Here is a 17128-nt window from a genome sequence, read left to right as displayed (position 1 = left end):
ACTGTCCTTGATTCAGAGAGCACACACTGTGGATATAAGACAAGAGAAAATAAATGGATGCAGACAAGGGAACAAAGGAAAAAGGAGACCATATAGTCAGGATAAGAGGTGTGGAATCAGAAAAAATATGTGCCTTAAACTTTGATTATTTTAGTTATAAGATGACATAACCGCTTTGTGGAAAATTGCTGGCTCTGTATAGTAGAACAGATAAGAAAAAGTGTTTGTTCTTTGTAACTCCTCTGCAACTGCTTCGCTCACCGCGGCCTTGAAGATAGCAAAAAAGTATGTACAAATCTGATTTCCAGGTGCAAGAAGGAGGTTTGTGAACTAACCTCGCCTCCCCCATTAGTTCCCATCCTGATTACAGCAAAGAAATAATAAAGTAATATTATAGCCGCTTTTCATGCTAATTTCACTATATGATCACGTGAGTTGTAAGCAACTGTTAAAAAGTATATAAGCCTCCTGATTTTGCTCTTGGGGGGGACCCCTTCCAAGTGCTTGGGAAATCCATGTCACTTTGGAATCCCCCCTACAGCTGTAGTTTCTTTTAAATAAAAGCTTCTGCTGACCTGACCCAAAAGTATGCTGCGTGTGTTTCCACGACAGAGGCCAGTGTCATAATGAAATGGTTGTTTATCAGATTATTGCTGCTTTTCTAAGTTTACAATTTTTAATTCAGGGGAAGCATTGAATGAGGTACAATATGGCCAGATACAAGAAGCTTCCATTTTCTACTTAAACTGAATGTGACAACCAAGTCCTTATGTAGAATGCCTTTGTGCTACAGGGGAGCAAAGAAAGGGAAGAGCTGTAAGAGATGCAGCATGACAGATAGGCTGCCTTACTAAAAGAATTACAGAATTCTACAAGGCAGGCTATTAACTAGATGAGCCAAAACTTTTATCCTGTGTACAGTAGCCTTCAAAAGGAAATAGCTGCCATTAAAATTTGGTTCCATTTAAATTGATTTCCAACACTGGCTGGACAAGGGGCCAAATAATGTTAAAAAACAATACAAATGAAACTGTGTGAGAGCACTTCCTTACCTCTGTTCCTGGTTTAGTGTCTATTTCTCTCTCCTGAGCTGGAAGAAAGTGACCTTTGTGTGTCAGAGTTGGGAGTTTGATAACTGAACAGTCTTAGTGTGGGTAGGACTAAGTAAGAAATGAAATTAGGCAAAAGTCTTTACTTGCCTTTCAGATAGGGCCTGAGCTCTAGAAAATGAATGTTCATGCTCCATCTGCTCACCCACTGAAGCTTTACAAATAATGGAAACCATTATTTTTTGCAATTGCTGCTAACTGGTTGGGGTTTGTTTGTTTTTTTTAGAAGAATTGACAGTGTGTGTTTAATATCTACCCATTAAAAGTTGTGGATGCTACTGCATGGGATGAGACAGTAGATGCCAGGTGACTCCCACTCTGTAGCTGGGTCTCTGCCCTTGGAAAGAAGTCTTCTCCCTGACTTTCTGCTAGCTTTGGTTCCTCCTCTTGCAGCAGGACTGCATCTGTACCAGTAAATTACAAAACAATCTTGATTTAGTCTTTAATCCATACTAAATTAAAAACCTAGGAGTTGCCCTGCTGTCTTTGTCCCATACTTGATAGGTTACTCAATGGACTTGACCATGGCAACAAAGCAGACCACAATTCTGTACACTCCCAGCATAGCAAAGTGCTCCCTTATCACCAGGGACCCTGGTTTTCTCTGATAAAAAAAAAAAAAAATCACAAATTCTCTGATAAAAACCCTAAAATCTGTTATTAAAATTAAAAGCCCCCTGCAGCCTCCCCCTAGCCCTGCTGGTGCCCCTCACTTGTCCCAAATGCCTCCCACAGCCCTGCTGGTGCCCCTCACTCGCCCCCAAAGCCATCCCAACCCTGCTGGTACCTTTCATTGCCCCCACAACAGCCCCCCTGCCCTACTCGTGCCTCTTCCCCCACCCACAGCCCCTGCCCCCTGGCCCTGCTGGAGAGGGCCCCCAGCTGCCAGGGCTATAGGGCCAGGGACTATGGGGCTCCCTGCCCCCAACAGCAGGCAGGTGCAGCAGGAGCAGCACGGAGCCGGCTCCCACACTGCTCCACCTGCTCAGGTAGGGGCGGAGCCAGCTCATGGCCCCTCCACCCCTGCTGGTGCCCCACAGCCATGACCTGCAACCCCCTAGCCCTGCCAGAAGAGCCCCCAACTCCCTGCAAGCCCCACTTACCTCAGGCTCCAGGAGCGAAGAGTGAAGCTGAACTGAGCTGAGCAGAGCTGTGGCTGATTGAGAGCCTCAGGCCCCACCCTTCCCCTTCTCCCTCTGGGCAGGGTGGGGGGTTTCCTGCCCTGTTTGCAAACAGCTCTTGTAGGCTGGAGCTCAACCAGCCTGCAAAGCTGTTTGCAAAAGCAGGGAATCCACAGGTTTCTCTGCTAAAAGGAGAAATCTGCATTTTCTCTGATAAAAAGGGGAAATCTGTGGTTTTCTGTTTTTCCATGGGAAACGGAAAACCAGGATCCCTGCTTATCACGTATACAGTAGAGAAACAAATAAAGTGGGACTGCTATTTAAAACTAAAACATGAGCCACTGCTCAGAGGCCTAGGGAAATCCTAGGGCAAATACATGAGTTTTAATATTGGAGTAAGTTTGGAGTTTGAACTGGAGAAAAAAATTTCAAAGTTGCTCTTGTGATCACACACAGGAGAGCAAAGGGCACAGCTGGCAATCCAGCCAATTGACCGGTCAAATATTGTCAATTGACTGCATATTTTTGACTGGTCAAAGATTATAGCAATTTTATAAAAGCAAACTATATTTTTTGCAATTTTCTTGACAGAAATATTATTTTTTTATTGTTTTTGACACATTTCTTAATGGAAAAGTTGTGCTTTTTCTGTGTCTTATTTGGAACAACTGACAATTTTTTACAATTTTTGACCAGTATTTAACTGGTCAGTTGACCAAACTTTATTTCACTGGTCAAACACCCAACCCTAGGAAAGGGTAAGCAGCTGAGAAAAGACACAGCAAGAGGAGAACTAGAACCCCATTATGGGGACATGAAGAGAGTGCAAGAGTGAAGAGGCAAGATAAAGCAAACACAAATTATAATATTACAGATAAACTATGCTGAATGCAGCTACAGAATAAAGACATAATGTGAATAAGCTAAGACTAAGTTCCAAAACTGTTCCCCAAGAATCAACGTAGTAAAAGATAAATCAGTGCTTCAATGAGGAAGCATCTCTACACCTGAAGACTTTTTCTTTTTTTTTTTTTTTGAAGATGACTTGGTTCTAAGCACAAAAATCAAAAGGAATGCTCTATTCCTAGTGTCAGAACAGTATCGTAGATCCAAAACCTAATGGAAAAGTGAAACATTTACTCAAGTCTTGATCTAGCTACCACTTGCTTCATGTATTTTATGATAGTCCATTACTCTCACCTCACTTCTCCGAACTCATGGCTTTAGAGCCAAGCTCTCTTGTGGCATGATTCCAGCACCTCCAGCGGAATCCCTCCTGAAGAGAAGTTAGCCTTAATGTTCAGCTGCCAGAAAGTGTCTTGGCACAGACTCATGCTACAATAGGAAGCTCTATCTTTTGCAATATAAGAAATCCAAATCCTTTCTTGAATTATTACAAAGGAATGCTAATCGAGATGGATTTTCTTGTAGGAAAGAGCCTTCTGAAACAGTTTGAGTTTAAGACTTATCTAGCCTATTTTCCAAGTTACTGCTGATCTCTACAAGATGCGCACATATGTGAAGTTGGGTTTTCCACAAGAACTGAATTATGCTCAAATTTTCCTTAAAATACATTCCAGGCCCAGCATGGAAGAAACCCACCCAACAGGAGAACACTGAAAAGTGTTGAGCTTAAGCCAGGAGTTATAATAAAAGCCTTCATAAAACCTTATCCAAAATTCTATCAAACAAATGCTAACCTAAACAGTGCTAATTTACAATTTGAATCTACTGTACTGATAGAACCTATACAGATTGGAAGCCATGGATTTGATTCCAAAAGGAAACCCATGAATTATGTCGTTAACAGATGCTGACAGTACTATTTAAATACTGATCCTCACCCACACCTGAAGACTTGATGCCAGAGACCAGCTATTAAGACAGGAAAAGTTCAAAATAAGATGATAAACAAAAAACACTGTGCTGGATGGCAAGACACACCACTGAAAAGTACATGGTCTTACTTGAACTGGGTACTTTTAGGAAGGCATTTTATAGAAGGGTTGTGATAAGCAATGACCTGGTAACTAAAGCCAGCCACACAGTTTTTTAGTTCAATATGGCTCCCTCAAAATAAAGCATCCAGCATTCCAAGCTTATAAGAGCTTGTTAAAAGGAGAAAAAAAAAGTTATAAGCAAGATACCTCCAGTGTCAGCAGGTCTGTGTTTGTTCGAAGGACTATCTGAGCGTACTGAACACAAATTTCTGAAACAGTTTTCAGAAGTACAAGCCAATCTTTCTATCTGGGCATGATCTCAGTAGAGACTGCCACTGCCCATCTATTTCCCAGAAGCACAGAAGAAGCTCAGTTCTCCAGATACTACACCGGAACAAACACATGAAAAAGCAACGAACTAAAAAACTGCTGGGCAGCAGCTTACAATTACTTTAAATGGTTATGTTAAGGACCAAAATTAACCATCCAAAATATCTTTTGCTAAATCAAGATGTTAACAGCAACAGTGAACAAATGGAGTAGATCTCACAGGAGTGCAGTAAGTTCTTTGTTCTTCCCTGGCTTTCAGATCAGAGCAGTGATCCCCAAGGTGGGAACCTGCTATCAATTGCCAGTTATCTTGTCACATTTAAAGTATTTTGATCTATTGTTTTCTTGTAGCTTGGTTTAACAACTGGAATATTTTTATAATGTCATGCTGGAAGGTTTTGGAAGCAATCAGCAAGTGTGCCTTGGCTCTGTAGTAATAACAGATCTCTGCTAAGTATGTTAGTCATCCTTCACTCTGGATGAAGAGAAGTAAAATTAATTTCCTTTTTGGCATAAGAGAGGTGAAATAGAAAGCCACTGCTGACATCACTATCCATACAGGAATACTAAGCAAGTACTCACTCTGAGAGAATTAAGAGTGAACCAAAATCCAAAGGCTGGTACATTGTTTAAAAGATGGATGTGCTTTTCAGAGTGAGAAAAGCAAGAAAAAGGAAGATAGTAGTAGCAAGACTCTGTTAAATACCTGAGAAAGAAAGAGAGTGTACACGGTTCTTCCAGGGAGTGTTGTCTGAAAAGGTAGGCATGGAAACTGAGCAAAGAACTGCCTCCTTTGGTTCCTCCTGTGCTCAGAGCACTAACACTTTAGTTACATTTTCTAAATACATAGTATTGAACCAAAAAAACCCAAAAACTCAACCTCTGTGAACAAAAACAACCCAGCAACATAGGCTACTGAATATTGGCTACTCAATTAAAACTAAGGTACAAAATATTAGGGATTTTAAAAATGTTAATACCATAGGTATGCAGAACTCTACAGTAATGCTGTGTTTGAAAGATCTGAGACATTGAAAAAGGTGCTATATAAATTCAAAGTATTACTTATTTATGGTGTAGTCATTTTTGAGTTGACAGGTTCTTTGTTTCTTGTCATTAGGAATGCAGAGGAAGTACAAATTTCCAACTATGTTGTTACTGATTATTTCAAAAGTATACTTTCAGCTAGATAGAAATCTACACCTTTCACAGAAGAGATGACCATTTTCTGAGACACACCACTTGCCTTTCTAGTAATTTTACCTTCATTGCTGTCTGCTGGGCAGTCTCCTTTAAAATCTCCAGAGATACTTCCATTTTCTGTCTCTGTGCAGTCATCAAGAGAGGGCAGGGGCAGATGGTGGTCATCAGGTTTCCCCATGTTGTTATAGAAACCAGGGATCAGGAATGTGATGTTCTAAAATACAAAATCCAACATTCTGAGCTTAGACTGCCTGTTTCCTAGAGGAGAGCTGGTACCCATGACTGGGTGCAGGGAAGGGGAAGAAGGAACAAGGTGAAGAAAGCAACCCAGCCTCATCTTTGTGGAAGGTCAGACAAACATTAACCACATCAACAACTGTGAACAAGAAAATGCAGTCTGCAGTATCCAAAATTCCTTCCATCAGAGGGCTGAGATTTTATGACAAATTAACTTGGGCACATTCCATCCTAAGTTCTTACTGAACAAGAGGAACTAATTATTTTGCTGACAGACAGACTCAACATCAAAGAGACTTTACAACTTTGATAGACTTTCTGATGTACACCAATCATTTGAGGATGGGGAGGTAGAGAAGTTTAAAATTAGAGCCTCACCTTTCCCAGCAGCTCTTTTTTCTCATAACCAAACAGCATTAAAGCAAAATTGCTGTTGATGCCATGGATGGTACCATCTGGTTGGAGCAGGATAAGCCCACTGATGGTGGTGAAAACCCAGACTGTAGCAGAGTAAGAATAGTCCTTGGAAGGTCCTGTGTTGCCCTCTTGTAGGATTCCATCCTTTAGCTCTGGGGCTTTGTCCTCATCAGGAAAGGTAGCTTTCAGCTTTAAACTGAGGGGAAACATTGTGCCCTCTCTGGCTCGGCCTACAGATCTCTGGATCTTGAGATTCTAGAGATACACATATACATATAGCAGTTCAAACTATGCACACAAAAGCATTTCAGAGAAAAGGACCAAACCCAATGTCCCCCACACACTTTTTTTACCAAAAGACCCTAAAATGAAGGTCAGGGGCCTTAGTTCAATTCCTAACTAGGAAATGCCTGAACAATAGCCAAAAATCCCATCTGGAGTGGCTGCAAACCTATTATCAAGTGATAAATCTGTCATCAAAGGCTGCATTTGTTTCACAACTGGTAAAACCAAATCAAAGTAAATCCAAAGAGAAGTGGAGGCTCTAAGTCACCAGTGTGAAGAATAGGACATAGCTTTGCTGTTAGCCTGTACTGTACCTTTGGAATTTTCTTGCCAGGAGGAGGGATTTGCACAGAGGGAATCAGATCTGTTATGTAGAGCCCAACTACTTCTTTCAATGATGTGTAACCATGGAGATGAGTAAAAAGAAGGTCACATGATGTAATCTCTCCCTTAGGAAGAAAGTGCATATGCATATTGTAATTGTAATGTTTTAACCACAGTCAACCCTGTTCCCAGAAAGCAGTTTCTGATGCTATCAATGCTTATAAAAAAGTGCCTATAGAGACAGAAAGCCAAAGACAGCCCTGGAGTCGGTATACAGATGTGGCATGAAGAAAGGCCATTGTCATGCACAGAATCCATTGCCTGCACCTCAAATCCTCATGTGGTAAAGTGTGTGTGTGTGTGTGGGGGGGGGGGGGGGGGGGGGGGGGTAAGGGAGGTGTGCACGGGCCGCACCAGGGAGGGCAAAGAGTGAGATTCCTTCTATAATTTTCCCCAGCAAAATCACCCAAGAGGTTCAGGATATTTGTTAAACCCTTTGCAGTACTCTAACTATTCTAGCCCAAGACATCCTTTAAGAAGAAGTTGTACATTCCAACATGTTTAGCTTAGAATGTCAAGAATGAGATGAATTGGTAAAGTTATGTGGGAGAAACCTGCACAGGGTCTACTCATACTATCCAGCTCCAGCCAGTGCTACACCCAACTTTCAGATCAGGACTACCTAGCTGTTTACTGAAGCTTTTAAGACCTTATCACTTGCTCTTGTGCCAAATTGCCATCTCATTTTGTGACTAACAGACCAGAACACTCACATTGCTTCTGAAGGAAACAGAGGCAGAGAGTCTTTCCACTGGTTCCAGCACAACCATGCAGCATTGATTATCCTTGCTTCTCATTCTTCTCATCCAGACTGAGACAGGGATCTTTTCATTCCTACAGTCTATAACATCCACCTAGAAACAACAGGACCAGCATTGGATGCAGCATAACTCCATGCCTCGCCCTTACCTGTCAGCTTTCAGATATGAATTTTGATTTATGACCTCTGCCCCTCCCAGTGTTTTAAAAATACTTTTTGTTGGACATCTAATGTTTCTGAACTGGGCAAAGTCAAAAAGTCTCATTTCTTGTTGGCAAATCCCCTTGCATTCATTAAAAATAGAATAGTTAAATGAGAACCTCTCATTGTATTAGAAGGACTTTTATAAATAGTTCTGGCCAGGATCACAAGAATGCAAAGCTGAGTCATTGAATCATAGATGAACTAGGAGTGAGACAAATGCAACAGTCTTGAAGCAACAGTGCTCCCAAACTTATTGTAGGGCACTGAAACCTGAAAGTGCCAAAGCAAGCTCTCTCTTTGGGTGTACCTACAATGTGAACAAAGCACAGGAAACTGAGGCAGTCTTGCTAACATTTCCCTTCCTTCCCCACTTACTCATCCTTGGGCCCTGGAAAAATTAAGTTATTTTCTAAGTTACACCAGAAACCTGAGCCAGTACATAAAAGCCCAGGATCATAAGAGACCAAAACAACTCCTTCATATATCCTATTCCTAAGCTGCAGTCTGCAACCAAGAATTTGTCCAATGCATGTGTACCAGCCCATTTCCCAGCTTTCCTTTTACTGTATAAACATGCATGAAGGCACTATAGATCTATACATCTCTCTCCAACGTTACAGCTCTGTTGAATTCTCCCTTGACACCCCCACTCTTCTCATTCTCCCAACAAAAATCCTGTTTAGGTTTTCCAAATCTGAAAAGAGTGTGTAACATTAAGACTTCTTTATGCTTAAATCAATCAAACAGCTTTGACTTCTAAACTTCATATGTGGCATCCCCAATTAACACAAAACCTCATAAAGAAACAGTACCTTTGCTTTGCTGAAAAAAAAAAATAGCATTAACATATAGGGGGCTGGCTGTATACAGCCTGTTATTTCCTTCAACCTCAGCTGAAAAGTTTCCTGGAATGTCATTAGTAACAGTGTCATTCCACTTAAAGTCCCATCTAGCAAAATGTATGAGAGGTTACCTTGTGAGGGTCATAGGCAGTTGCCAAATCCAGAACAACTACCAGACCTTTGAAACAAGACAAATCAATGGTATTAGTGCAGATTCCACCTTTAAGAAAACTGTATTGTTTTCAGCAGCAAAAATGCTACTTTCATGTTTTGCTGATGTAGAAGGTTCTTCCTGAACAAGAGAATTCTTTCCTCTGTTATCTGTACCATCCACGTCAGGCCATTTACCATTTTACATTCCCTTGAAAGAATGAGTTTATACATTATGCCATGACTCCGTAACAGCAAGTCTATAAAGTACTTGAAATTGCAGCAGTTTAGAGTTAGTATCTCTGCCGGATGTTTAATTTTTGTCCAGGGCCTGGTCTAATCAAACCTTAACTTTTCTTCCCAAATTTGTTGCAAGGCAGAGGAAGCTAAAGCTCTGAAGTGCTACAAATCTCTTCAGATAAAAAAAACGCCAGCAGGGAAAAATAGATAGAAGTTCATCTTTCTTCAGAGCAGGGCTGTTCAATTCGCAGCTCCTGGACTCCTTGTAACCCACAAAGTCTTAAGCTGCAGCCCCCGGGCTCCTGCCCAATGACCCCTCTCCCTACTGCTCCAGCTGCAACAGCCATCAGTCTTCAAGGTCCTCCTCCCTTCTTCAGCTTCTGCTGCCTGCCCCCACCCCAAGGGGTGGGACAGGGCAGTGAGTGCAGCACTGCTGGGAAAGCTGAGAGTGAGCCTGGGACCACAGGTGCATGGTGCAGCAGTGATCAGGTGGAGTGCCTGTGTGGACATGAAGTGCAGTGAGGGATGGGTACAGATGCATAGTGCAGCAGTGATTGGGGCAGGTGTGTTGTTTTCACACAAGCGCAGCTGACAATACCAGGAACAAGTATTTTGGGGCATTTTTTTCTTAAATAGCAAGTTATACCTCCTTGGAACTATATTTCCTTGCAGGCAAAATATCAACTCTTCTTTTACTTTCACAGAAGTGTTCAGTCATGGATCTTTCATAGTATTGACCAAATTTGACAACCTTATAATTCATGGAATGCCATTTAAAAGAATGGTAGTGTTAGAGTGATGTTGTAGTCGTGACGGTCTAGGAATTATGCACAAGGCAAGGATTTCCTAGGGTGATATATTTCATAAGACCAACTAAATAGTAGGGACAGTTAGATAAGTATTCTTGTCTAACTTTGAATATCTTGGATTTGAAAGCTTCTCTACCTCTATCCCAACTATGTAGTTGGTCCAATAAAAGATATCACCCTAAGAAATCTTTGCATCTCACATAATTCCTGGACCATCATGGCTACAAAAGAATGGAATTTTTTCTTTAAAGATAGTTAAGACAGGTCCTGGGGAATCTTGCTTTAGCAAAAAAAATGGTTCCATGTTAAGCAATTTGCATTCATTCTTTACCTAACATCCATTATGAATTCACGTGGTCACAGTCATCCTTACTGTACATATCAGTACAAGGAAGAGTCTTGCAGGTGCCTCCCAAGAAACATGTATACATTATTCAAACCCATATAAGCAAGAAGTCAGTCAAAGTTAAAAAAAATAAACCCTCTTCTTCACTGTCACAAGTATTAAGGGAATCAAATATAACCCAGAAAGATGTATCAAAGTATACTGAAGATTTCAACTGGAATAACTGTACAAGTATACTTATGTACAGGAATATCTGTTTGAGCATCTCACATACCACTGTCCCAGAAACCCCAGCTGCACATCCATCGGCCTCCAAGTACTCCTCTCCCAGGGTCTCTACTACACCCTTACTGGATTTTGATATCAAGTGGGACAACCTCTGGCCAATCAGCTCATGACTACTATACCCAAGGAGCTTGCAGGCTTTGTCATTGGCAACCCAAATCTAAAAGAGAAGAAAAAATAGTCAGGAGTCTGTCTGTAATTCTTCTACTGGGTTGTTGCTTTAGTAGCTCATGAATTTCAACTGCCATTGAGAGGGGAAGTAACCTTATAAGTCCTCTTCTTTATGAATCCTGTTACATGTTTTATTTCCTTACTTCATAGTATTCCTAGAATTTTTATATCTACCTAAATCTGCTCTCTGACGAGGAACAGAGACATTCCTCTCATTAGCCTTTGTCTTTACTTACATATTACATACACCCCTATGCTGCTTGTCTTGTTGAAATAAGTATATCAAGTGGAATAAAGCTATAAAGTAAGGATTATAAGCAAAACCTGAGTAGAACTATAGTTTCAGAAATCTAAAAGCAGCAGAAGTGCCTTAATACCATCCAATACTTTCACTTCACGGCTTCTAAAGTCCAATTAGCTAACTCTTTTAACTGAACAGCAATTACTTGAAATGAATCAGAGCAATAAAGTAGGTCATGTTAGCATAGAGAAAGGATCCTTCTTTACAAGCTGTATCAAGCCACACTTCACTCTTCAGTTCAGCTTCCATCTACTTCAGTTGTGAATTCTGACTTGGTAGTTTTAAATAAGTAATTATCTATGGCATAAGATGGGCTGACCTAGACCCAAAAAGGTACAATAGCGACACAATCCCTGTACTTCTTACAGCTAGTTTACAGATCTAAATAGAGGATTAAATATTGGGCCTCCATCTTTCTGTTTGGGGAAAGCCTGAACTGTCAGTCATTGATATGCACTACAGTAAGATTAAAGTTGCATAGCATTAATACATTTAAAACAAACAAACAAACAAACAAAAAACCCTTTTAAGAATAAAACTTTTCTTAACAATTGTTGTTACTCCTCCCTATCCTACTCGGGAAACGTTTAAGATACTTGTTGTTTGCTTTTTGTCTTGTATATTCAGAGCAGTCGCTGGGGGGGCGCGAATTGGGGCGACTGCCCCAGGCCCTGCTCTTTGGGGGGGCCCCCGGAGCCAGGCGGAGAGGCCACAGCGACTCCACACTGCCACTATGTTCACATCTGGCTGCTTGGCATTCCCCTCCCGCCCCTCCGCTGCTAAATCTGGTCCAGCCACTTGGCACCACCTCCTGATCACCACTGAATCTGCCACAGGCTTCCTCACGTACAGGGGTGGGGCCCCACACAGGCTGATTTGCCCTGTGCCCTGCACCCTGCTCGGGTCATCTCTGTGTATATTTCACCAATTATAGAAAACAGTTGAGATCAATGGATAGTTAGTGGTTGTAGGATGATAATCTCAAGAATTTAAATAAAAGAATGACCTCAAGTTCCCTTAGCAGTACAAGTAAAAATAATACAAGTTTTGAGTCTATCTAACACAACACTATATGGCATAACAGAATTATACAAAGTTTATTTTAAGTTAGTACTAATAGATACAAATAGGTACCTCTGTTGTTCTGATATCCACAGTGAATATAGCTTTGTTTGGGTTGCGTACAGCAGTCAGGAAGGACTGGGCAGACTCCTCTATGGTCAGGGCATTCAAGAAGGAATAAGAAGTGCTACTAAATGAACTGGACAGGGAGTCTGATTCCAGCTGAACCCAAGAGTTACTAAGTTTGCTGGTACTAATGTTGTGAGCAGCCAGTGAAGACAAACAATAAGAACTCCACCCATTCCCTATGACAAGGAAAGAGAATCAGCTACAGAAATCTGCAAATGGAGCATTTACATGAGAGAGAATGTTCAGAGAAAGATTAAGCATCAGCTGAAATAATCTTCAAATAGTTAAACATCAAAACATAAATTTTGAGGCTAAGGAAGGATCTTAAACTATTCATAATGACATTAATAATAATGAAAACACTGCTAACTCATACAATTGCTTGGATTGGATGTAGTAAGTATTCCAGTGGCTATAACCCAAAGACTGAAAAAATTGTGCTTTTGCATGATAACCAGTAACATAATTCTGCTTGCCTTTAGCCCAAACCAAGTGAAATGCAAAAAAATTTCTGTTGTTTTAATAATCTAAACTGCAGTTATTTTAAATATTTGTTTAGTCAGAAGTCAGTTAATTAACTGTTCATAACTAAAGCAGATCTGTGATTGAAATGCTACCCTAGTCCTCAGTTCTCATAACTATGTGAAAGTGCACATCTTGCCAACCGACTGTGCCAAAAGTCTCAGCAGCACTGCCTGTAAACTGTGGTACTTCAAGAAGCAGCAGAGCATCAACCGTGAAGCCTCACCATTTCACTCCTGAAAAAAGAAGCAGCTTTCAGGAATAGGCAGCATTGCAAAGAGGTCACAATTGGGGCAGTCTGATGGTATCTATACCAGTTATGCCCAAACTTTTCATCCCACAGGCCAGATGGGCAGTACTAAATCCATCTGTGGGCCAGACCCAGATGATGGGCCTAATCTGGAGCATGGGGCAGAAGGGGCCCTGCCCCAATTCAGCTGAGCAGCAATGGCTCAGCCCCATCCCAGCAGGGTAGGCAGGAATGGCCGGGCCCCATTTCAGCTGCAGAGGGGAAGGCAGCCCAAGCTGATCCAGGCATGTAGGGACATGGATGGGCAGTAGGCCTGTATGAAGTGGCTAGTATTCGCTTCGGATTCAGCCGATTTGGGGGACAGTAATTTGATTCAGTGATTCAAATCACTGTCCTGAATTGATTCGGACAAATCTGATTTGGAGATTCGGCTGCTGTCAAATCAGCAGAATTTCTGAGTCACATAGGCCCCATCCCCTGCCCACTCTCCCAGCCCTGGCTCTTTGAAAAATAAAAGCCCCCACTCACTGGTTCCTGCCCAGCGAGGGGTGATCCCCGCTGCCCACCACTGCCTTTTGCCCCATGGTGGGACTCTGCAATGAGCCCCTGGACCCGCGACTGCTCTCCCAGCCCTGCTATGGCTGCCCTGCCTGCCCCAGCTCCCGGCCCTTTAAAAAAAAAAAAAAAAGCCCCATACTCACCAGCTCCTGCCCAGCTGGGGGTCGATCCCTGCCGCCCTGCGCTGCATGGGGGGGATTTTCCATGAGCCCCCAGAAGCCCCAAGGCTGCTGCAGCAGCTAGTAAGTCCAGAGTTTTGGGGGTTTTTTAAAGGGCCGGGAGCTGGGGTGGACCAAGGGGTGGGGGGGGAGCTTGTGGCAGAGCTCCCCCATGCAGCATGGGGCAGTGGGGGGCAGTGGGGATCACCCCCTGCCTGGCAGCACCCGCTGAGTCAGGGCTTTTTTTTTAACAAGAGCCGGGAGCTGGGGTGGGTGAAGCAGCCATTGCTGGACTGGGAGAGGGGGGGGGGATGGGCCTGGGCAGGGCAGCCACTGGGGGGGCTGGGAGAGCGGGTGGGGGTTGGGGGGCGCTCTGAGGGACTGGGAAGCAGTCAGGGAATGTGGCCTGGCACGGGTCCCCCCATGGTCCCCTCCCCCTCCTCCAGCCTTCCCTCCCTCGCCGCCTACTTGTCAGCATGGAGTCAGGGTCCAGCTCCCTGCTGCAGCCAGCCGGGACTGCCCAAATCACCAAAGCTCTCCGAATCTTTTCTGAATCAATTCAGAGAGCTTCAAATCGATTTGGACCTTTTAATTGGTCCCGATTCGATTTGGATTCAGAGATTCAGCCACCGAATCGGACCAAATCTCCTCTGAGCCGAATCAGCACCCAAAGCTTTGCACAGCCCTAATGGGCAGCCCAGCTCCATCTGCCCCATGCTGCATGGGGTCGGGGGGCAACCTGGCCCTGATCCAGCCACGTGGGGGAGAGGGATAGAACAACCAGCCAGGGCCCAATCTAACTGTGGAGTGCAAGGCCAGCCTGGGCCCCATCCAGCCACATGGCAAGAGCCTGAGCCAGGCCTGATTGACTGCGTGGGGCTCAGTATTTTGGCAGTACGGGTGCAGTGGCAGTATTAATTGACACTGCTCCCTGCAACTAAATTTTCTGACCTGTGGGGAGCCATAGCTCCGAGAGGTAGATTTGGCTTACAGGCCAGGGGTTGAGGACCCCTGATCTATACAGTTATACTGTCTGTGACTAGTATGTAACAGACACACCCAGCCCATGAATACATTCCAAGTTCAATTCCCTCCCTTCTCGATTCCCCTAGTACCAACATAATCTTCTCCCCTTTCCTTCCTCCCCCTGCCAGTTACTTCATTAATTCTGTCATTTCTGATATATAAGGCAAACCTTACAGACATTTTAAAGCATGCACATCTCTTCAGTTAACAAGTTCACATTGACAGAATACTGTGGGATAATCACCAGACAAAGATGCTTTACTCCGGCAAAGTTTAGAAAGCCGGCTTTTCCTGCTCTTGTTGGTCCAAGGATAGGATTTGCTCAGCTCATCAGAGTCATTTAGTCCTCGGAGGGATAACCCCGGTGAAGAACATGCTAGCCCCTGTTCACCACAGCTGTGTTCCATGACTGCCATATTCAAACTGTCACGTCACCCTAGGGATCCACCATCTCTGAAGAAAATACAGAAGAGTTCAGTCAGATTTACAAGTTGTAATCCAAAGCATAAGGGCACCTTTTCAGTGTGCCTCAGATCTAGCCACAATGAGGAGTGACACAAGGCCTTGGGTAACGTTTTCTGAAGCTTTTTATCATTTATGTCCAGTTTTCAAAAGGCCCCGGGGTGTCTAAATGACCTCACTTATTTTACCCACAAACACCACGAGGCAAATAAAACACCACCACCACCAGGGCACCCCTTAGGAAGACTAGGACCAACAGTCACAAACTCTTGGAAGACCATTTTAGGCTGGGCATAAGGAAAAACTTCTTTACTGTCTGAGTCCCCAGGGCCTGGAATAGACTCCCCAGAGGGGGCAGGCACCTACTCTGGATTCCTTTAAGAAACACTTGGATGCCTATCCTGCTGGGATCACTTGACCCCAGCTGACTGCCTGCTCGCCCTTTGGGCAGGGGGCTGGATCCGATGATCTTGTGAAGTCCCTTCCAGCCCTGATGTCTATGAATCTATGAAGGCCAAGTTTTTCCATGGCTGTATGAGCCTTTGATCTCTGTTCTTAACGCCCACCTGGCTTTTCCAAGTTACTTCTGAAGAAGGAATGTGCCCTCAGCCAGCCCTGCTTCTCATTGCTAGGGTCATTTTCAAACACAGAAAAAGGCTGTACTAGTGACAGGCTCTTCCTTAAGCCTAACCTTCACTACATGTTTCTGATGAGCTACATAGGAATTCCCAGGGAGGCAAAGTAAAAGTGTCCTACAACAGAGGGGGACACAAGGTAGCCCCACACCCTAGGTGCCACTCCACCCCCTTCCCCTGCCTCGTGGGCTGCTCTTCTTGCCTTGCGCTCCCTGCCTGCGCAGCTGCCCCCAGCGGGATGGGCAGCTCTGCCCTGCCCTCGTCTCCCTGCCTGTTATCAGGGCGGCGCTGCCTTCTGCTCCCTGACCCATCCGCCGCTCTGCCGTCCGCTCCCTGCCCTGTCCGCCCCCTCGCAGGGACCCGCGAGCCGTCTTGCGCCAGTTACGGCCTCACCAACCCGGCGCCGCCGCTCCCCCGACCCCACAAGCCGCAAGAGGCCGGGAGCAACTCCGTGCCCCGCAGCCCGGAGACACGGGGCTGAACAAGGCGTCTCAGTGGCACGAACCAGCAGCGGCGCCGCCGACTCCCTCAGTCCGGGCAGCAACGCTTGCCGCGCCGGGAAAGGGGCGGGCCGCGCTCATCGCTCCGTCCAATCCGGAGGGCGGAACCCGAGGGGACGGTTGGGATTGACAGCCATAGCAGCCAATCGGCCTCCGGGGCGCGCGGCCCAAACGGCTTCTCCATGGGCCAAATCCCCGCGCGCGGGGTTGCTAGGGACGCGGTCGCCTCTGCCTAGGGGGCGCGGGAGGGGGCAAAATGGCTCCAGCGGGGTTTAGTAGCGCTCTTCCTGCGTGCGACGCTCAGTGTATGGTGCTATGCGTGTGACTGGGTTGTGTTAGGGGCAGTCAGAACAGAGCCTGCTGCGGAGTCTTACCCCATTCCCTTGGACTCGCTAGGCGGAGCCCTTGCTGAGTCCCTCAGCGGGGTAGCTGCTTTGTTTCCCTCCTGCCCCTTCATTTTTTTCGACCACTGCTTTCTAGTTGAAAACTCCACGTCCTGCATGCCCTTCATAGCACCGGAGGAAGTCAGCCCCTGCTTGGGGAAGCTCATGCGAGGGGCAAGGACGTGTTAAGGTGGTATCTTGTACTGAGGCAACTCTGGAGCCAGGATCAAGTCAGAGCTTTGGCACGGTGGCAGGAAGGCGGGCACGGAGCGAGCACAGCGCAGGGGAGGGGCTGACACAATTAGGGAA

The 17128-nt window shown here is 44.7% G+C and overlaps 1 protein-coding gene across 4 annotated transcripts in view; it reads right to left on the bottom strand.

The window, feature by feature from the left end:
* The window catches only part of PASK (PAS domain containing serine/threonine kinase), a 33150-nt gene extending 16668 nt beyond the window's left edge, over positions 1-16482 (bottom strand). For 2 of the 4 annotated variants that reach the window (XM_006034886.3, XM_025216993.1), the window contains exons 1-9: positions 16330-16471; positions 15084-15292; positions 12269-12501; positions 10652-10822; positions 7740-7880; positions 6957-7091; positions 6319-6612; positions 5764-5917; positions 1366-1513 (exon numbers count right to left, since the gene is read on the bottom strand). In XM_006034886.3, the coding sequence (XP_006034948.1) occupies positions 1366-1513; positions 5764-5917; positions 6319-6612; positions 6957-7091; positions 7740-7880; positions 10652-10822; positions 12269-12501; positions 15084-15255 (1448 nt within the window). In that variant the 5' untranslated portion in view covers positions 15256-15292; positions 16330-16471. Of the gene's footprint in view, positions 1-1365; positions 1514-5763; positions 5918-6318; positions 6613-6956; positions 7092-7739; positions 7881-10651; positions 10823-12268; positions 12502-15083; positions 15293-16329 lie in introns of all 4 variants that reach the window. The other 2 variants (XM_006034887.3, XM_025216992.1) reach the window with 2 other exon arrangements.
* Positions 16483-17128: the final 646 nt, after the last annotated feature.

This window comes from Alligator sinensis, unplaced genomic scaffold (genome assembly GCF_000455745.1).
Source record: "Alligator sinensis unplaced genomic scaffold, ASM45574v1 scaffold863_2, whole genome shotgun sequence".
In the NCBI taxonomy this organism is placed as follows: Eukaryota; Metazoa; Chordata; order Crocodylia; family Alligatoridae; genus Alligator; species Alligator sinensis.
The sequence above is the reverse complement of the archived record's forward strand: the minus strand, read 5'-3'. Positions and strand labels throughout refer to the sequence as shown.